Source organism: Odocoileus virginianus, chromosome 24, assembly GCF_023699985.2.
Source record: "Odocoileus virginianus isolate 20LAN1187 ecotype Illinois chromosome 24, Ovbor_1.2, whole genome shotgun sequence".
NCBI lineage: Eukaryota > Metazoa > Chordata > Mammalia > Artiodactyla > Cervidae > Odocoileus > Odocoileus virginianus.
This window is the reverse complement of record NC_069697.1, coordinates 35,273,612-35,294,311: the sequence shown is the minus strand read 5'-3', so window position 1 is coordinate 35,294,311 and position 20,700 is coordinate 35,273,612. Positions and strand designations below refer to the sequence as shown.

General features: G+C 37.0%; 1 protein-coding gene across 7 annotated transcripts in view; it reads left to right on the top strand.

Annotated features, from left to right (window-relative positions):
• PPHLN1 (periphilin 1) overlaps positions 1-20,700 on the top strand; it is a 150,283-nt gene that overhangs the window by 35,666 nt on the left and 93,917 nt on the right. For all 7 annotated transcript variants that reach the window (XM_020903226.2, XM_070454553.1, XM_020903223.2 and 4 more), the window contains one exon: positions 1,721-1,782. In XM_020903226.2, coding sequence (XP_020758885.2) covers positions 1,721-1,782 — 62 coding nt within the window. The remainder of the gene's footprint in view (positions 1-1,720; positions 1,783-20,700) is intronic.

Genomic DNA, 20,700 nt, shown 5'->3' with positions numbered 1-20,700 from the left:
ACAGTGAGACTATTCAGTGTTCTCTTGTGTTTCTTTTTAAGTTTTGACATTTTGTTCCTTATGTCTCAGTAGAATTGATTTTTATTTTGTTCACTTTTAAATATCATGCTTTTCCTTTAGGAGGAAGGGTTCAATATTGAAAAGTAAACATTATGCATTATCTCTATTTTAGAAATACTAAATTTTGCAACCAGAGTCATTCTTTCAGATAGTGTGAAGGAGAAACAGTTTAGCCTTTGGATAAACAGCTGTTACCTTATGAAAACCCTGTAGCTGTTTAGTGTAGACAGGGAATTTTGGATTCAGTGGACCAAATTGTATTTGAAACATAATAGTGCCTTGATAACATTTTTTACTGTTATTGTTACAAATTGAATTGTTCATTCTTTACACATTTTCTCATGTAATATTCTTCAAACAAATAAACCCACTTGAGACCCTTAGGATTCTCATGACACTAATTCTTACCTAGACTTCAGTTAATTTAAAACATTTAAAGCAAACTACTTACTAGATCCAATGTGATATTATAGCTGTTGACTTTTTTCTTTAGTTTAATGTTAGGAAGAAAAATGATGAATACATTTTACTTCTGTAAGTATGGTATGTGATGCTAAAGAGGAAAATGAAGATAATATTTATTTTAGCTGAGTCATTGTTTCTGATTGTAGGTAATGCACATGTTACAGTTGTCCATTGATAACAGGGGATTGGTTCCAGGACCCCCAGTATACCAAACCCAGGGATGCTCAAATCTCATATATAAAAAGGCCCAGTGTTTGCATATAACCTATGCACATCCTCCATATGTTTTAAATCATCTCTAGATTATTTGTGATACTTAATACAACATTGTGCTATGTAAGTAGTTGCTTGCATGTGGCAAATTCAAGCTTTGCTTTTTGAAACTTTCTGAATTCCACCCTTTCCCCATATTTTAAAATGTGATTGGTTGAATCCTCTAATGTGGAACCTGTGGATATGGAAGACTGATGTCCCTTGTTGTTATGTATAATTTTAAAGTAATGGAGCGTGGATTACTATGTGGTTTCGTTATTGTACCTCTTCCAACTTGTTTGTTTCAGAGGACAAAGTGTGCCACTTTTTAACATTTTAAGCTTAGCTTAATTTTAAACAAGATTTTAAACATCTTGGCCTAATATAGTTTATCTAATATAGTGTTGATTTCTTATTACATTGTTTCCAATTGTAATTTTTAATGGGAGGTAGGATGAGAAAAGGAAACCAACCAGAGAAATGGGAAAGTGACGGTTTCTTCATTAGGCTTGAAGATGAAAATTGCTGAGCAAACTTGACAGAGGAAGAAAATAAAATGAAAGATTGAGAAATGTGTGTTTGAATTTAATTTAAATTGAACCTTTGTTGTTGAACAGACTTTCTATATTGTGAATGATGGCATGTGTTTTTGGCAATAAAGTTGTTTGGGCCCACTGAAGAAATACTTTAAAGTATTTTAATAGAGATAAATAAGTACCATAGGTTCTCAGTCTACCAAATTAGTTGTTTGAAATAGATTACTTGTTGTATCTTGTTTTCTTTTTCATGCCTTTGAAGCTCAGAGAAACTTAGAAAGGTATTTTTTCCCTCATATTATTTTGGTCTTGAGACTAGTTTCCAGTAATGCTGTTAGATACAAATAAATACTCTATTTGACCAAAATAATGTAAATGAATATTTAAGTAACATTTTTCTCTTACAGGATGAATCTGGCTATAGGTGGACAAGAGATGATCATTCTGCAAGCCGACAACCTGAATACAGGTAAAGAGATAAAAATAATAATATAATTACCTTGATATTTGCCTCATTGAAATGTCTCCTGTTGAAACCTCACCTTTAGACACAGAGGTGAAATATTAAATAGGATTTAAAATTTCAGAAGCAGATAGTATTATAATCTTTTTGTGACTGTGTAATATAATATTAATGGCACTAGTAAGCTAGCATTCTTATCTCTTGGCATTTCATAATAGGTAATAAAAATATTTAAACTATTGTTTATTCTTTTCTGATTATTAAATTGTTCTTAATGAGTCATGTGGATTATAAGTTATCTATTTACTTAATTAGAAAGTAAGGCATTTTTTTTCCAGAAGTATCCTTCTTGAAAATATTTGAGTCATTACAAATTATCTTCTATTACAAAGCATCTCTTAGTTGCTTTATTTTGATCAATTAAGTTCTATTGGGAAAATACAGTTTGGAAGGACCTCGATCATTGTTAGCTTTGGTTACTTATAGAGACATTTGATAGAACAGTTAGAAAAAAAAGACAGATTTAACTGATAGTTGCTTTCTTGTATAACTTGACTCTGATAGTGTTGGAGGTTGTAAAGGATCCTTTTAAAGATTTTTTATAGCCCGTCAGAGAAGAATCACAAACCCATGGAGAATGGCAAGGAGTAACTGCCACAACTTCACAGGTGCCAGAAGTAGACAGCTGGATTCTGTGGGCAGCTATTACAGCCCAGTAGTCAGCGGAAGCATCAGCATGGCACTGTTGGATCCCTGTCCCCAAGTCCCAGAGAGTGATAGGATGGGCAGAGCTGGCAGCTCTGCACACAGTGGGATGCTCTGTAACTGAGACACCCAGAGTTAAGCTAGATACCTTTTGTTGCAGTCAGGAAGCAAGTCAGTCCTTTCCTGGGGAGTAAGCAGTCACATGGTAGTTAAACTGTGGTCAGCTTGACCTGTTGACCAGTTGACCCGTTACAAAAACTCCTCTCTATCAGTGGATGGTTAGGCCTTTCAGTTTGATACCTATGGTAGGGTTGCACAAGGATATTCAGAGTTCATGGCAGACTGCTTCTCTCAAAAGAAGCAACAGAGATAATAGATGTTGAAAAATACTTTGATAAAATTTAACACTTAGTGTATAACTTCAGCCAGGAAGAGAAGAAATTTTCCTGTATCTAATAAACAGGCATTTGCTATACTGAATGGTAAAGTTAGAAGCATTCGCCTTAAAACCAGAGCAAAGCAATAATGCCTGTTTTGACTGCATCTATTCATCATGGTAAGAATGGTTTCAGCCCCTCTGCTGAGACAAGGAAAATGAAGGTTAAGGTTTACAATTGAAAGAAACATAATTTATTTACAGATTATATAATTATCCATGCAGAAGATCCAAGAGAGTCTATAAACAATTAGAATTATTGGCAAATTAGCAAAGTTCAATATAATAAAATCAAGTATGAGCAGAATAAATTAGACAACGTAATTTAAAAACACTATAGCATAAAAACTATTAAGGAGTAATAAAAATGAAATTTAATGAAAATGTGTGAGACTTAGTTGGATGAAATTACAACTCATTTCTAAAGAACATTTTTAAGGTCCTGAATAAAAGGAGCAGTGCAACGTCATTGGATGGGAAGAGACAAACATCAGAAATGTATCAATTCTCTTCAAATTCAGGTGTGAATATGTAGTTCCAGTCTAAATTCCAGATTTTTGTTTTTATTTGTTTGTTTGCATAGGAGTTGGTAAACTGATTCTAACATTAACAGGAAGAGGCCAAATAACAAAAATAGTATTGAAAAGATTTGAAGACTCAGATCATGTATCAGAACAAAGCTGTAGTAATGTGAACAGTGAAACAGAGTAGGGAGTCTGGAAGCAAACCTAGATATGTCTAGGAGTTTAGGGTATAGCAATAGTAGTATTACAAATCAAATGCAGAAAGAATGAACTTTTTAATAAATAGTACTGGCAAAATTTCTCTCCATTCAGCAGAGAAAAACATAAAATTGGAATCCTGGCATGTAAACATAAATAATCTGATGTAATAAAGACCTAAATATAAAAAAAATACAAGTTTTGATTAGATTAGCTAATGGTTTATAGTCGTTTATTTCTCCCCAAAGAACCAGCTCTTGGATTATTTTACTGTGTACTATGGTACTATGCTTAGTTGCTCAGTCATGTCCTACTCTTTGTGACCCCATGGACTGTGGACCACCAGACTCCTCTGACCATGGGATTTCCCAGGCAAGAATACTGGAGTGGGTTGCCATTTCCATCTCTAGGAGATCTCCCAGTCCAGGAATCTAACCTGGATCTCCTGCATGGCAGGCATATTCTTTACCACCTGAGCTATTTCTGTCTTTATTCTTTCTTCTTTGCTTTTTTTTTTTTTAAGCATTTTTCCCCCTGTACCTGTGGATAATTTTACATAAATGAAATAAAATTGTATATGTGACTCCTCAGTCTTCATAGCAGTGTTAGTAGCTTGGTATATGTTCTGTTGCTGCTGCTGCTGCTAAGTCACTTCAGTCATGTCCGACTCTGTCCGACTCTGTCCGACTCTGGCTCCGCCATCCCTGGGATTCTGCAGGCAAGAACACTGGAGTGGGTTGCCATTTCCTTCTCCAGTGCATGAAACTGAAAAGTGAAAGTGAAGTCGCTCAGTCGTGTCTGACTCTTAGTAACCCCATGGACTGCAGCCTACCAGGTTCCTCCGTCCATGGGATTTTCCAGGCTAAGAGTACTGGAGTGGGGTGCCATTGCCTTCTCCAATATGTTGTTAGGTTGATGCAAATATAATTGCAGTTTTGTACCATGAATTTTAAGTCATTATAACTAGGCTCAAATACATCCTTGTTAATGAAAATAGAAACCATTACAATCAACACGTTATTGTCAATGAGAAATAAGTTTGTTTGTTCCTGTAGCATAAAAATCCATACTTTGGGATTCAGCAGACTCTTGGAAAGCATTTTCTGCCTCCTGATGGTTGTGGAAGTGTTTTCCCTGCAAAAAGTTGTGGAGATGCTTGAAGAAGTGGTACTTGGTTGGTGAGAGATCAGGAGAATGTGGCAGATGAGGCAAACAAAATCTCATAGCCCAATTTGTTCAACTTTTGAAGTGTTGGTTGTGTAATGTGTGGTCAGGTGTTGTTGTGGAGAAGAATTGGGCCCTTACTGTTGACCAGTGCTGGCTGCAGTTTTCAATGCATCTCATTGATTTGCTGAGCATATTTCTCAGATACAATGGTTTCACCAGGATTCAGAAAGCTGTGGTGGATCAGATGGGCAGCAGACCACCAAACAGTGATGATGACCTTTTTGGGTGCAAGTTTGACTTTGGGAAGTGCTTTGGAGCTTCTTGTTGGTCCAGTCACTGAGCTGGTCATCACTGGTTGTCGTATACAATCTGCTTTTTGTCACATGTCCCGATCCAAAAATGGTTCATTGTTGTTGTGTAGAATAAGAGAAGATGATACTTCAAAATGCTTTTTTTTTTGGTCAGCTCACAAGGTACCCACTTACCTACCTTTTTCACTGTTCCAGTTTGCTTCGATGACCATATGCTTCCAATGCCAAATGACCATAGAATTGCGGACATTGAATTCTTGGACAACATCTTGTGTAGTTTTAGAGGATCCGCTTTGATGATCCTCTTAGTTGGTCGTTGTCGACTTCTGATGGCCAGCCACTGGACTAGTTATCTTCAAGGCTCTCATCTCATTTGCACAATTTCTTAAATCATCCTGGCCAGATGTGTTGTTGATGTGAGTTGTCTCTGCTTTCTGACCAATTCTGAACTCAAGTAAGAAAATCGCTCAAATTTGCTTTTTGTCTAATATCATTTCCATAGTTAAAATAAAGAGCAAGTAATAAAATCATTAGCAAAAAAACATAAAGCAAGAAATGCATGTTAAAATCATTTATAGCATAACCACATTTATTTAAGAGTGTATTCTAATATCAAGTGGCAAATTTCAACAACACAAAACCACAGTTACTTTTGCACCAACCTAATATTTTTTCTATATTCAAAGACATTTGGGGTATTTTATTTTTGTTAATGAGGTCAGCTTCCCTGGTGACTCAGATGGTAAAGAATATGCCTGCAATGCAGGAGAACCGTGCAGTGCGCGAGACCCGGGTTCGATTCCTGGGTCAGAAAGATCTCCTGGAGTAGGAAGTGACAACCCACTCCAATATTCTTGCCTGGGAAATCCCATGGACAGTGGAACCTGGCGGACCCCAGTCTCTATAAAAAGAGTCAGACACAATTGAGCAATTAACACTTAAACACACTTCTCTCTAAGTTGATTTTCTCCAGAGGCTTGTGCAGATCCCTCCAAGTTATTTGGTTTAATGTTTTTTTTGAATTTCCAAGTAACATTCCATTATGTGGATATACCAGATATTTCAGTTGTTCACCTGTTGATGAATATTCATGCAGTTTCCAGTACAAAACAATGTTGGAATAAATCTGAGTACATAGTATCTTTAATAACAGTACTTTGGTACCGATGGGATAGAATGCCAGAAGTGGAGCTTCTGGGTCAAAGGGCATGCATGTTTTAAATTTTAATAGGTGTTTTCAGTTTGCCTTCTAAAAACCTAAAACAAATATGCTTCATTTTAAAAATCTAAAATTTTAACTTGGACATTTAATTGTTTTTCTTATGTATTAACATAAGTATAGTTTTAAAATTTCCTTTAAGCACTGTTGTAACTAATAGTAATTTAATACTGATTCTGACAATAATAATCCTAGTTATTCTGTGATCAGAGAATGTTGCCTGTACTCTTATTCTGTTGTTTGAAATTCATTGATCATTAGTTTTTTTTTTAATTTCTCTATTTTTAAACTTTTTAAAGTTAAAAAAAAATTTTTTTAGCCATGTCATGCAGCATGTGGGACTTTTATTTTCCTGACCAGGGATCAGACCCATGCCCCTTCCACAGTGGAAGGGTGGAGTCTTAACCACTGAACCACCAGGGTGGTTCCTGTTGATCATTAGTTGATCAGTTTTCTTATCTGTACCATGGACATTAAAGCAAGTGTATTCTTTTCAGATTTTTTCTGGATATATGCATGTACCTCATACAAGCACTATTTACAATAGCCAAGACATCGAAGCAACCCCATTGCCCATCAGTAGACAGTGCATTAAGAAGATGTGGTGTATACACACACACACACACAATATTACTCAGCTGTAACAAAGAATGAAATACTGCCATTTGCAGCAATATGGATGGACCTAGAAAATATTATGCTAAGTGAAATAAGAGACAAATAAGTGACAAATACTGTGTCACTTATATGTGGAATGTAACAAATAATAGAAATGGCTGTGTATATAAAACAGAAACAGATTCACATATATGCAAAACAACCTGGTTACCAAAGAGGAGAGGGAAGGTTAGAGGGAGAGATTAGGGGTATGGGAGTCACAGATACAAACTACTATGTACAAAATAGATAAGCAACAACTGTATACTGTATAGTACAGGAAACACCTGTTATCTTAAAGTAACCTCTAATGAAATATAAACTGAAAAAATTCTGAATCATTATGTTGTACACATGAAACTAGCATAATATTGTAAATCAACTATACTTCAATTTAAAAAAAGATTAAATGATTCAGCATATGCAACACATGCCTGTTACATAGTAGTCATTTAAAAAATTATTTTTTAATGATTAAAAAATAATTTTAAAAGTTAACTATGGTGGGGAAAAAAGCAAGGTATATTCTCTTTTCAGAACATAGAGTTAATTTTATATGGTATATTCATTCATTTGTTAAGTATTTACTGTGTACTTTGTATATGTCGGATACTCTTCTAGCCTCTGGAGATAATAAACTCCTACTTTCATGAAACCTACATTTTAGTATAGATTGTAGATAGTAAACAGGTGTAAAACAAAAACAATTTTTATGAAGAAAAATGAGACAGCATAGTGGACTAGAAAGTGCTTCTACTTCAACACCTTCACTTGATGTCTGGACATCTTCAGTAATTCACATTTGACACTGTCACAAAAGTTACAGCCTTTAGTGCTGGCATCTTCCTGGCTGTCTTTAAGTTGTTCCCTGTCAGATGGACTCATTGAAGAGCTCCTACTAAAAGACTTTGTGAGTGGAAAGTAGCTATTGTTCTAGGGGGGAAAAATCATTGCATCATAAACCATACAAGAGTAGTTGTATATTTTTGTAAGAAAATAATTCTGAGCAATTTGGAGAACCATGCTTGTCAGTATTTTTGTTTTTGTCTCCAACAGTGCCCCAGTAATGCACTTTATAGCAAAAAGATCTAATCTGACCTCATAGGTCCTATTTTTGTAGACTTCTTTAATCTGTAACAGTTCCTCAGTCTTCCCTTGATTTTTATGGCTGTTTTTGGCAAAATGAATACAGGACAGACATTTTATAGAATATTTCTTAATTTAGGTTTGTCTGGTGTTCATGATTAGATCCAAGTTAGATCCAAGTTCATGAGTAGATCCAAGTGTTTTTTCTCTGCTGCAGTTTCTGAAGTGATCCCGTCTTTTTATTGTGTTTCGTTAGATTGCAGATGTTGTTGATTTGTTCCTTTTTTGGTGGTGTCCTCTTATTAAGATTGGGGTCTGCAAAATTTCTTCACTGTGAATTCAGCTTCCTCCTTTAAAGTTAGTGTTTTGTGTGGAGATACTCTGAAACTATGTGATTATGCCATTCTACATCCCATTTCACTCCCTGCTTTTAGTATCCATTAATGTTTCTTGCCTGAATTAATTAGTAATGAAATGCTTTTAAATGAGTGATTTCATAATTAGTTGTTTCTTTCTATATTGTGTAGACATTCTGTTTTGAGGAAGAGCTTTCTTTCTCTCTGCTACCCTCTTTAAATAAGAAACAAATCTTTGTTTATATTGGGTTGGCCAAAAAGTTCATTTGGGTTTTTCTGTAAGATCATATGGAAAACCTGAAAAAACTTTTGACCAACCCAGTATCAGCAGATTCCTGTTTTGTTCAGTGTGGTATAATCTGTTGGTATCATTATTTTGATGCCCATCAAATCCCTTCAAAGTAGCTTCTCTGTATTTTTTAAAAAACTATTTTGTGGTAAAATATACATGACATAAAATATGCCATTGTAACAGTTTTCAGGTATACAATTCATTGGCATTAATTGTATTTAGAGTGTTGTGCAACCATCTCAACTATTTCCAAAACTTTTCATCATCCCAAACAGAACTGCTTACCTGTTAAGCAGTAGCTCCTTATTCTCCTTTACCCCCAGCACCTGGCAGCCAACCTTCTAGTTTCTATTTTTAGGAATTTGCCTGCTCTAGATATTTTGTATAGTTGCATTCATGCAATGTTTGTTCTTTTGTATCTGGCTTCTGTCACTTAACATAGTATTTTCAGGGTCTGTTTATGTTGTAGCATATATGAGAACCACATCCCTTTTTATGGGTTAGTAATATTCCCTTGTATGTGTATACCACATTTTGTTTCTCCATTTTTCCTCTGATGAACGTTTGGGTTGTTCCTACCTTTTGGCTTTTGTGAATAATGCTGCAGTGAACACTGACATATGAGGTCTGTTTTGAGTCTCTGTTTTCAGTTCTTTTGGTTACCTACACAGGAGTGGAATTGCTGGATCATATAGTAATGCTTTATTTAGCTTTTTGAGGAACCACGAAACTGTCTTCCATATTAGCTGCACTGTTTTACATTCCTGCCAGCAATGTGCAAGAGTCCAAGTTTTTCCTGCATGCTCACCAACTCGTTATGTTTCTATCATTATCATCAATCATCACCTTATTACTATTATTATTGCCATCCTGATAAGTGTGAAGTGGTATCTCCTGGTTTTGATTTGCATTTCCCTAATGACTAGTAATGATGAACAACCCATTTCATGTGTTTATTGGCCATTTGTGTATCTTCTTTGAAGAAATGTCTATTTAGTTTTTTTTGTCCATTTAAAAGTTGAGCTGTTTGTCTTTCTGTTGTTGAATTTTAGTTCTTTATATAGTCTGGATATTAAATCCTTTTAACATGTACAATTTGTAAGTATTTTCTCCCATTCCATAAATTGTTTTTTCACTTTGTGGATCATGACCTTTTTTGATGTACAAAATGTTAAAATTTGATTAAATTTAATGTATAACCTTTTCCTTTTGTTACTAATGCTTTTATTATTATATATGAATTTATTGCCAAATTAAGATCATCTGAGTTGTTTTGACTTATCTACCTCATTGTTTGATTATTTCTTTACTTTCTGCTGAAAGATGTTCTAGGTCCTTCTTATACTTTCCCTGCCCCAGCCCTCAAATCAGCAGTTTCTGTAAGGAACACAAGTTCTCTTTAGTGGAGAGTGTTTTTTTATAGCCAAGATCTGGACACACACTTTTATATCCATATTTATTTTTATACAGTATTTCCATATTTGACTTCCTAGCAGTATCCCTTCATCTTTTCCTAATTTCACTCCCCTTCTTCATCACTAAGAGAATCCTGGCTTTCAGTTGTTGGGAGAGACAGTCCTCCATGGGTCTCTTGCACTCCTACACGTCTTAAAAAGTTATGCCAAGAATGCAAGACCCTGATCACTGTTTATCTGTCTTATTTCTCAGAGCTGGGTTTGTGGTGAGCAGTCTTGAAGGATAAGGTAATGTCTTCCTCTGTGTTAAAGAGCAGGCTTGCTGTGTTTTTTTTTTTCCTTTCCAGTTCTTTTACAAGCCTTGGGCTATTGTAGTTTTTTTTTTCCTTCCAATTTTTACTTACCTTTTTTTTAAAAAAAAAATTGAAGTATAATTGTTTTACACCATGGTGTCAGTTTCCGCTGTTTAGCAAAGTGAATCAGCCATACATAAACATACATACTGCCTTGTTTTTGAATTTCCTTCCCCTGTAGGTCGCCAGCGAGCCCAGAGTCCCCTGTGCTATATGACAGGTTGTCTTTTTTATACATAGTAGTGTGTATATGTCAGTCCCAGTCTTCCAGTTCATAGGCTTGCTTATTGCTTGGTGTAAAAATAGTGGATTTCCCAAGTTCAGTGTCCTCAGGTGTGAGCCAGAGCTGCCACATGTGCATACACCAGGGCTCATATCAGATCATCCCTGTGGGACTTGGGACCTGGAGAAACTCAGGCAGACATGCCAGTGCTTATAGTGTTTGCTGTGCTGGCGAATTAAGTCTTTTGTGTCTTTTGCAGGCATCCGTGAGGTAGTAACAGTCTAACTCATTAGCTTGTAAATAGGATAAAATCTGATCTCAGACCTGAAACTAGCACCTTCGATATTTTGCTTACATTCCAGTACATAGTAGATCTTCTGACCCTGTCAGTCTTTCTTCTTACACAGCTCAGCACTTCCTTTTGCAGATTGACATCATTCCTGGGCTTCCTTGCTTTCACACCATCTTCCACAGGTCTATTACTGGCAGTGGAACAATCTGTTTTATATGTTTCATATTGTAACACATTATGTACTTTATGAATTCACTGTATGTGTGTATATGTGTGTGTGTGTGTGTGTGTGTGTGTGTGTGTGTATGGTAGTTCTTATTCAAGTATGTTTTATTAATGGGAGTGTGGAGTCACTGGAAACAGTCAACAGAGGAAAAGAAAATGTATCAAATTTTCTGTCACCCTCATACAATAAGCCCCTAATCCCTGCCCATGCTCTGAAAGTTACCACTTTCTTATTTAATAGACACACATACCTGATAATTTGTCTACATTTCAAGTATATCGTTACCTACCACTCTTGGTTCTGTTTTTACCCAGTGATTATCTATTTGTACAAAACACATTTGTTTGTGAAATTCAAAATATGTTAGGATTTATTTCACTTTATATTTAAGGAACATGTTATACTTTATTAAGAGTTATTGATTTAGACAGAATGAGGTTTTTTTTTTTAAGTAATTTTTTCCCCTGTAGAATAAATCTTAGAATAAAGTATTAAATAATACTGAAAAATATGGAACAAGAGTGTCACCAAGTGGCCAGTATACTTTATTTTTAAACACTGTTTTTCCCCCCTGTATTAACATATGGAAAATTTTGATTTAGTACTTCAGTATTTCATACTGCATACTGATGTTTTTAGAAAGAGTAAGTTTAATTTTTATTTTTATTATAGCTTTTTTATCTTAGGTGATAATCTCTTTGGCAGAGAAAAATACTGTATAATACCTTTTTTGGTTTTGTACAGGGGCACAAATGTTTATTGAGTGTTTGCTGTGTGTAGACCACTGTGCTTATATCACTTGCTTACAGTCTGCTTAGTGAAATAAATGCACAAGTAGACGGTGTAGTATAATACACGCTCAAGTTTCATCAAATGCTAAACACAAAGAAGCACTTATCCTGTACTGAGATTTTATTAAAAGTTTCCTGTAGGAGCAGATAATTCGAACAGAACCTGAAGGAAAAATAAAGTTAACCAGAAAAAGAGTAATGGGTACCGTATCTTACAAAGCTGTGTAAAAGCATGATGTGTAGAGCTATTAACAGGTGATTATGTAAGAGCTGGGCAACTATGGATTAAACTATAACTAAGAAGTCTGGGTTTTATTCTATTAACTGTGATAAACTGTTGAAAATTTTTAGCCTCGTAGAAAGAGAGGGGCTATGGTAACTCAGATTGTGGTTGGTCTTCAGTGTAGGGGATTACTTTTAAAAATGGCACTAGCGATAAAATAAGAAGCCATGAATATGTGAATTGGAAAAGGCGAATTGGGATGGAGGAAAAGGGTTAAATTTGATAAATGCTGAAAAATTAGCAAAATGTGGTTGTTGGATATGATAAGAAAGGAGAGGGAAATGCCTGGATTTTTCGTTTTGTTTACTGTGTGTATAACAATGTCATCTGAGATTGGCAGTACAGAAGCAGTGGTTTCGAGGGAGCAGCTGCATTCAGAATTGACGTTGTCCAGTGAGAAGGTATATTTAGACAAGAGCAATGGACTAAGGTCAGAACCCCTAAAACACTTTTATGGAAGTGATGGAAGATAAAGGTTTTTAAACAGCATTAAGGGTCACCAGTGTCTCTTGCAGTTGAGTGTTTCAGTGATAACAAGATAAAATATGTCCTGGTTTGGCAGTGTTAGGATGAATGACATGTGAAGGGGATAGATTCAACCTGGGTGGATAACTTTAAAAGAAAAATAATTGGGATAGAAAATAGGCAGTGTTGTTAACTGGAGACGCGCACTGGCTGAATGGAGATCACCTAAAACATTTTTAGCTGATCAGTAACGAGCATACTTACAGATTGAAGAGAAAAGAGAGGCTGCGGGTATAAGAAAGAAAAGGGCTAACTGATGAAGTAGTTAAATGAGGACAAGGATGAAGACTGTTGATACAAGGGCTAACTTTTAATGGTTGGGAGGAGACAATCATATGCCAAGAAAGGAAGGACAGAATTAGGGACAGGCAGATGAAGACACATTATGGGAGAGGAATCTGGGCTGGCAGTTGAGGGAGGTAGTTCATGTCTGGAGATTGCTATATTTTTCAGTGTGGGAGGTAACTCATTGAGAGTAAAAGATTTGGGAAGGACTTGGGAAGAATTATCAAGATACAGAATACTTGCTGACATGAATGAGAGATTGAGCTCACTAATGATAAGTAAAAACTTTATTAGTGCGGTTGAAGGCACAGTAAAATCAGACTGTACCTGAAGGGGATCAATCTGTAGGCTCTTATAATTTCTCTCTAGGATATGGCAGCTGAGCTATATCAATGAGGAAATCACAGGTACTGGAATTAATGCAGGCTTTGTCTTGGCTTATATGTTGTATCAGAATTGGCAGGAAGGAAAGTTAGTAGTTTTCATAGAGGGTTTCAAATACTGTAATTTAGGCTGGAAGCACAATGAGAATGGGGTTCATGGGTTGCTAGATAATATAGGAGACTTACAGGTATCTGTAAAGTGCAGGTAGAGTTATTGTAGGAGTGAGAAAACTGAAGGATAAGACATTGTTATCCTTATAAGGATAAGACTTATAATAAGGCAGTATTAGATTCTGATGAAGAGCACCTCTGGGTAATAAGTGGCAAGGTTTTGGATTTAGGGGAGTGGCTAAGTATTGTGGAGAGGTAAGAGGTACCTGGCCAGGAAATTGCTCCCAAGCTGCACAGATGATCCTCTGAATTCTGAAAGTCACTCACAGTGTGGATAGGTTATGTTACAGTGCAGGCTTTAGGAAATGTGGGAGCATTCCCAGAGGTTGAAAATACGGACAGTGTGGGGTTATGGTGGTATGCATGAATTTAAATAAGAAGTTTGTCCGTCTCTTTCTGTCTTTTCTTGGAGGATGGAGGATTTAGAACATAATCCTGTGCCCCATGTACTTCGGGACTCTGAGGTAAAGTCACCAGTGTGCGCTTATTACTCAGCAGATTGAGGGGAGCTAGCATTTGTGTTCCACTTCCAGGTTTCAGTTAAAGAAGTTGAAGGGATTGGTTTATGAAGAGGCTGATATGAAAACATTTACAGGATTGACACAGATTTCTTTATTTTGTTACATGAGTATATACAAATACAGCTATTAGACATAAAGGATACTTGTAATACAGGTGAGTAGTTAACATGTTTATCTGTAGTAATAATGTCCATGTCTATTAATGGCAATAACTCACGTGCTTACAGTGACCAGTCAGGGAATATAAACAAATGCTGAGGCTCAGATTGGATCAGCTGCTACCTGGTATCAGCTGATCCTTGCTGTGTAGGAATCTATTTACTTCTGACCTTGAAAGAACTCAGAAATCCAGATTTTTAAACAATGTTTAATTTCTTGATTTTTCAGTGTTCACAATTAATTAAAATGAAGATTTGCAATCTTTAAAGTAGGACATTAACCTGGGACTCTGAAATGAAGAATATGTGATAGCAGCTGTCTCATAATGGTGTTTCTCAATCCTGGCTGTACTCTGAATTAGGTGTAAAGCTTAAGAAAGAGTACTCATGGTCCTCACTCTTGGAGATATGATGTAATAATTGGTGGGTGGAACTTCAATATTAATATTTTCTAAAAGCTCTTCAGATGTTCCGATGTGAAGCTAGACTTGAGAACTATTGATCTAATAGGTAGTATAGTGTGACAGCAGCGGGGAAACCACAGGATCGTGTTAACAGTGTTAACTTCTTGGTACCTTCTCTCATTTGTGGTAACTTCATCTTGAATCTTTATTCTTTTTTTAAAATTTTCATTTGTTTTCATTTATATGTTTTTGGCTGCAGTGGGTCTTTATTGCTGTGTGCGGGAATTCTTTAGTTGTGACGAGTAGGGGCTACTTTTTGTTGCAGTGCATGGGTGTGGTTTTCTGATGGTGGTAAATTGTCTTGTTGTAGAAGCTTCCCTCATGGCTCAGGTGGTAAAGAATTTGCTTGCAATGCAAGAAACCCAGGTTCGATCCCTGTGTCGGGAAGATCCCCTGGAGGAGGGCATGGCAACCCACTCCAGTACTCTTGCTTGGAGAATCCCATGGACAGAGGAGCTGGGTAGGATACAGCCCGTAGGGTTGCATAGAGTCTGACATGACTTAAGCCACTTAGCCCAGCATAGCACTTTTGTTGCAGAGTGCTTGCATGGTAAGTGTGGTGCGCAGGCTTAGTTGCTCTATGGCATGTGGGGTCTTCCTGTACTAGGAATCGAACCCGTGTCCCCTGCATTGGCAAGTGAATTCTGAACTACTGGACCCCCAGGGAAGTCCCTTGAACCTTTGTTCTTGATGGCAGTTATTCCCTTTGCCCATGTTTCTAAAACTTGTGTTGTTAAGAATTGCTTAGAAGCTCATTAAAAATGAAGTTTGCCAGGGTTAATCTCAAGAGATTCTGATTCAGTAAGTGGAATCTTGGAATTTGATTGTGATGCATTGGAACCTTGGAATTTGATTGTAATGCAGAGTTTAAGAAACTCTGGCCCATACTGTTTGCTGCTGATGGTAAACAGATCGTATCTCTGGCTTTGGCTTCTCTTCTGAGCTCTACATTTTTACATCCAACTGCCTATTACACACATTTTTCATGTGGAAAACTTTTCATTGAAAACTTTTCATTTCATCATTCTTCAGAGACTTCTACCTCTTCGTCACATATCTTAGGCACATAGATGGACTGCTTTGCCTAGCCTTCCTACTAGCTAGGTGCGGCCTTGTGACTATCTCCAGTATAATGTGAGTAGAAGTTCTGTTTCTACATATATTCTTTCACACACATTTACCTTTTCCCGTGTTGCAGGGTGGGCCCTGGAAGGCAGTGGTAGCAAGCATGTGACCTCGGAAGCCACAAGTTGAAATAGCAGTGTGGTCAGCCTGGGTTCTTGGGGCAGAATTTCTCGCCTTGGAATGCCTGCCCTAGACAGATTGATGGTGGTTAGACAGACTTTTTTGTGTGTAATGAATCAACATTACATTTTTGGGTATTTTTGTTACATCAAGTTAGACACATTTTTTCCTTAGTAACATTAAGTCGCTCAGTTGTGTCTGACTCTGTGACCCCGTGGACTCTAGCCCACCAGGCTCCTCCGTCCATGGGATTCTCCAGGCAAGAATACTGGAGTGGGTTGCCATTTCCTCCTCCATTAGTAACATGAGGTACTGTTTTAGATATTAGAGATCAAATTATGACTAAAACAGAAAAAAAAAACAACTATTCTAACTGGGAGATCTCTGTCCATATCTCAGGCTTCAAATACTTTTTAGCTGTAAAAATATGGTTTTGTGGAGGGAACTCTAAACTGGGTCTTCAAACATCTAATCTCAACTCTGGTGCAAGACAGTTACTTGATTTTGTTGTTGTTCAGTCACTCAGTCGTGTCCAATTCTCCGTGCCCCCATGTACTGTAGCAGACCAGGCTTCCCTGTCCTTTACCGTCTCTTGGGGTTGCTCAAACTCATGTCCATTGAGTCAGTGATGCTATCCAACCATCTCATCCTCTTTTGCCCGCTTCTCCTCCTGCCTTCAGTCTTTCCCAGCATTAAGGTCTTTTCCAGTGAGTCGGCTCTTTGCATCAGGTGACTGAAGTATTAGAGCTTCAGCATCAGTCCTTCCAATGAATATTCAGGGTTTATTTCCTTTAGGATTGACTGGTTTGCTCTCCTTGCTGTCCAAGGGACTCTGAAAAGTCTTCTCTAGCACCACAGTTGGAAAACATCAATTCTTCGGTGCTCAGCCTTCTTCATGGCCCAACTCTCACACCTGTATGTAACTACTGGAAAAACCATGGCTTTGACTATATGAACCTTTGTTGGCAAAGTGGTGTCTCTGTTTTTTAATATGCTGTCAGGTTAGTCATAGCTTTCCTTCCAAGGAGCAAGTGTCTTTTAATTTTGTGGCTGCAGTCACCATCTGCAGTGATTTTGGAGCCCAAGAAAATAAATTTTGTCATTGTTGCCATTTTCCCCCCTGTCTATTTGCTGTGAAGTGCTGGGACTAGATGCCATGATCTTTAGCTTTTTGAATGTTGAGTTTTAAGCGAGCTTTTCACTCTCCTCTTTCACCTTCATTGAGACTCTTTAGTTCCTCTTCGCTTTCTGACTAAAAAGTAATATGCTGAAGTCACAGTACCCCCTTGTTCTCTTGTTCCACATTTAAAAACAGATATTTGAGGTCTGCACCTAACTTTTCTTAACTTTGCTTAAGCAGTTACTTTCTCAAAATGATTCCTGAATTTTTAATTCCTTTTTGAAGATCCTGTTCCCTAGAAATAGTATTTTGTGTGAAATATTTGAGTGTTGAATGTGGGAAGGAAAGGTGAGGTCCTGAATAAGAGGTAACTTGCTTTCTTTCTCCCTCTTCTCCCCTCCCCTTGTATCTTTGCCTCTTGCTTTGCCTGATTTTTGCTCTTAGTTGGTAAACGTACATCTGCTGAAACTGAGAGGTTGATCACAATTTGTCTGTTTTGGTGTGAGAGGCTGGAATTATGTTAACAGATGAGAATTCTGAACTTTATAAACCTGCTTTTGAAACCATTCAAAGTAATAAATAGTGCAGATGATTCCAGGTTCACATTTTGAGTAACAGTGTTATAGGGTCTTTGTTCTTCCCATCTTACATTCTTTAGGTGACTTTGCCTCCTGTACTTTTCCAGCATTGCAGCTGAAATGTTTGTGATGCAGCCAAAGATCTTTCCTAACTCTCAAGTTATATACTTTTTTGATAATAAAAAGCATCAGTTCCTTTAAATATATGATTTTGGGCAGGGGGAGACTTCATAGTAAGCATTCTAGCTGTACTTAGATTTCTTCAAGGGCTCTTTTTTATTGCGCTCATTATATTTGTTGATATCCTCATATCAGTGTAACTAGAAACTTTATAAGGTCTTCCTTGATGGCTCATACAGTAAAGAATCCATCTGCAGTGCAGGAGACCTAGGTTTGATCCCTGCGTCAGAAAGATCCCCTGAAGAAGAGAATGGCTACCCACCCCAGTGTTTTTGCCTGGAGAATTCCACGGACAGAGGAGCCTGGTGGACTACTGTTCACGGGGTCACAAAGAGTCGGATGGGACTGAGCAACTAACATTTTCACTTTCACTGAAACTTTATAGTTTGAAAGCTTTTGATGTAAGTTTTCTTTCTGCAGTAAATGGAAGTTTGTCTTAAGTACAAAGTTTTACCCTGTGAATTATGGACTCTCAATTAAAATATGCTCAAGTTCCCAGTATCTTGTGTTCAGCATGCTTCAGGGTCATTGTTAAAGAATTGTTAAGAATTCTTTCTTAAAATCAGGATGATACTTGCATTAAAATGATTATACTGTACTGATATTGAGTAATTTAAAAAAGTTTATTTGGTTATGCTTCTCAGCATGTGGGATCTTAGTTCCTTGACCAGAGGTCAAACTTGTGCCACCTGCATTGGAAACAGAGTCTTAACCACTGGACCACCAGGAAAGTCCCCCATATTGATGAATTTTTTTTTTTTCTTCTTGGTTTGATCTCTCTCTTTTTTTTTTTGCTTCTTATTTTTTTCATTTATTTTTATTAGTTGGAGGCTAATTACTTTACAATATTGTAGTGGTTTTTGCCATACAATGACATGAGTCAGCCATGGATTTACATGTGTTCCCCATCCGGATCCCCCCTCCCGCCTCCCTCCCCACCCCATCCCTCTGGGTCTTCCCAGTGCACCAGCCCTGAGCACTTGTCTCATGCATCCAACCTGGGCTGGTGATATGTTTCACCCTTGATAGTATACTTGTTTCAATGCTAGTTTCTCAGAACATCCCACCCTCGCCTTCTCCCACAGAGTCCAAAAGTATGTTCTGTACGTCTGTGTCTCTTTTTCTGTTTTGCATATGGGGTTATCATTACCATCTTTTTAAATTCCATATATGTTAGTATACTGTATTGGTCTTTATCTTTCTGGCTTACTTCACTCTGTATAATGGGCTTCAGTTTCATCCGTCTCATTAGAACTGATTCAAATGAATTCTTTTCAATGGCTGAGTAATATTCCATAGTATATATGTACCACAGCTTCCTTATCCATTCATCTGCATATTGATGAATTTTATGAATGAGTACTGGAACTAACACATTTTGATAGAAAAAATATAAATAGCATGGTGATATTTCTATCAATCAGTCTGTCCTTTCCGTTTAATTTTTTGGGGGTAAACTAACGACAATCTATGGAGATTTTGTTTTGCATTTTGTGTCCTAAGTGACAGTTGTATGTGTGAATTTAATTTATACAGTGCTTCAGGAAATAGTTCTGTGTTTAAGAATGTCCATCTTAGATTTATTTTGCTCATGTGACTTTAAGTACTTAGATTTTCTTGTTAAAATGGGATTTTTATATCTGAAATAATTTTAAAAAATATTTATTATTTTTTGGCTACCTTGGGTCTTTGTTGCTGCACACGGGTCTTCTCCGGTTGGTTGAGCAGAGGCTACTCTCTGCCTGTGGTGCGGGGGCTGCTCCTGCTGTGGAGCGGAGACTGTAGGCACGCGGGCCTCAGAAGCTGCAGCACGTAGACTCAGCAGCTGTGGCCTGCTGCCTCCAGCGCCCGAGCTCAGCAGTTGTGGTGTGTATGCCGAGCTACTCCACAGTGTGTGGACTCCTCCCGGACCAGGACTGGAACCTGCGTTCCTCACTGGTGGGTGGACTCCCATCTACTCTCCCACCCTGAAAGTCCCATCTGAAATGATTTTAAGGAATTTTAATTAATGTTCAAGAAAACAGAAATCTTATATTTCAGATAAAGGGTCATTAGTCATTAGCAATTCAGGGTTACCTTAGGGAGTGTAGGTTGTATGAAGGCAGGCTAGTCTGTTTCCAGTTCACCCGGGCTCATTGTGTAGTTTCAGCCCTCTTTGGTAAGATCTGGAGTCTGTTTTTATGTACTATCCTAATCCTATGAAGCAGTCAAAATTATTTCTTAGCTTTTCATCCTTTCAACTGATGCTTTTGAAATTGGCAGATACATAAAAGCAAAAGCAACCCCCCAAAGACAGACCCAGCTCTCTGGGCTTCCTACTTCTCTTGTAGATGCATAATTCTACTTCATTCTTAGCTCTCTGATGCCTGAGCAGGTTGCTAAAAATCAAGCTTTTTGTTCAGTTTTTCTAGATTTTTTTTTTTTTTTTCAAAAGTCAAGTTAGAATTTAGTTCCTCATTTTTGGACCTGAAAGTGTTTCTTTTCTTTTTTTTTTAAGAAGTGTTTCTTAAAGTAGTAGTGGTATTTTGTTGAAGTAGCAAAAACTGAGGTAAGCCTCAAAGTAATGTTATCTTTAGGTCAAACTCTATGAAGTAGAAATATTTTAAAAAATACATAGAAGATTTTATTAGTAGAAAATATCTGTTAAATATATGGTACAGAATTAAAGCCAGGAGTGAGTTTAGCGAAATACAAGCTGTTAACCCAAGGGCAATGGAACGCTTAAAATTTTCCTAAGGATAATTATTTTGTGTTTGCTTA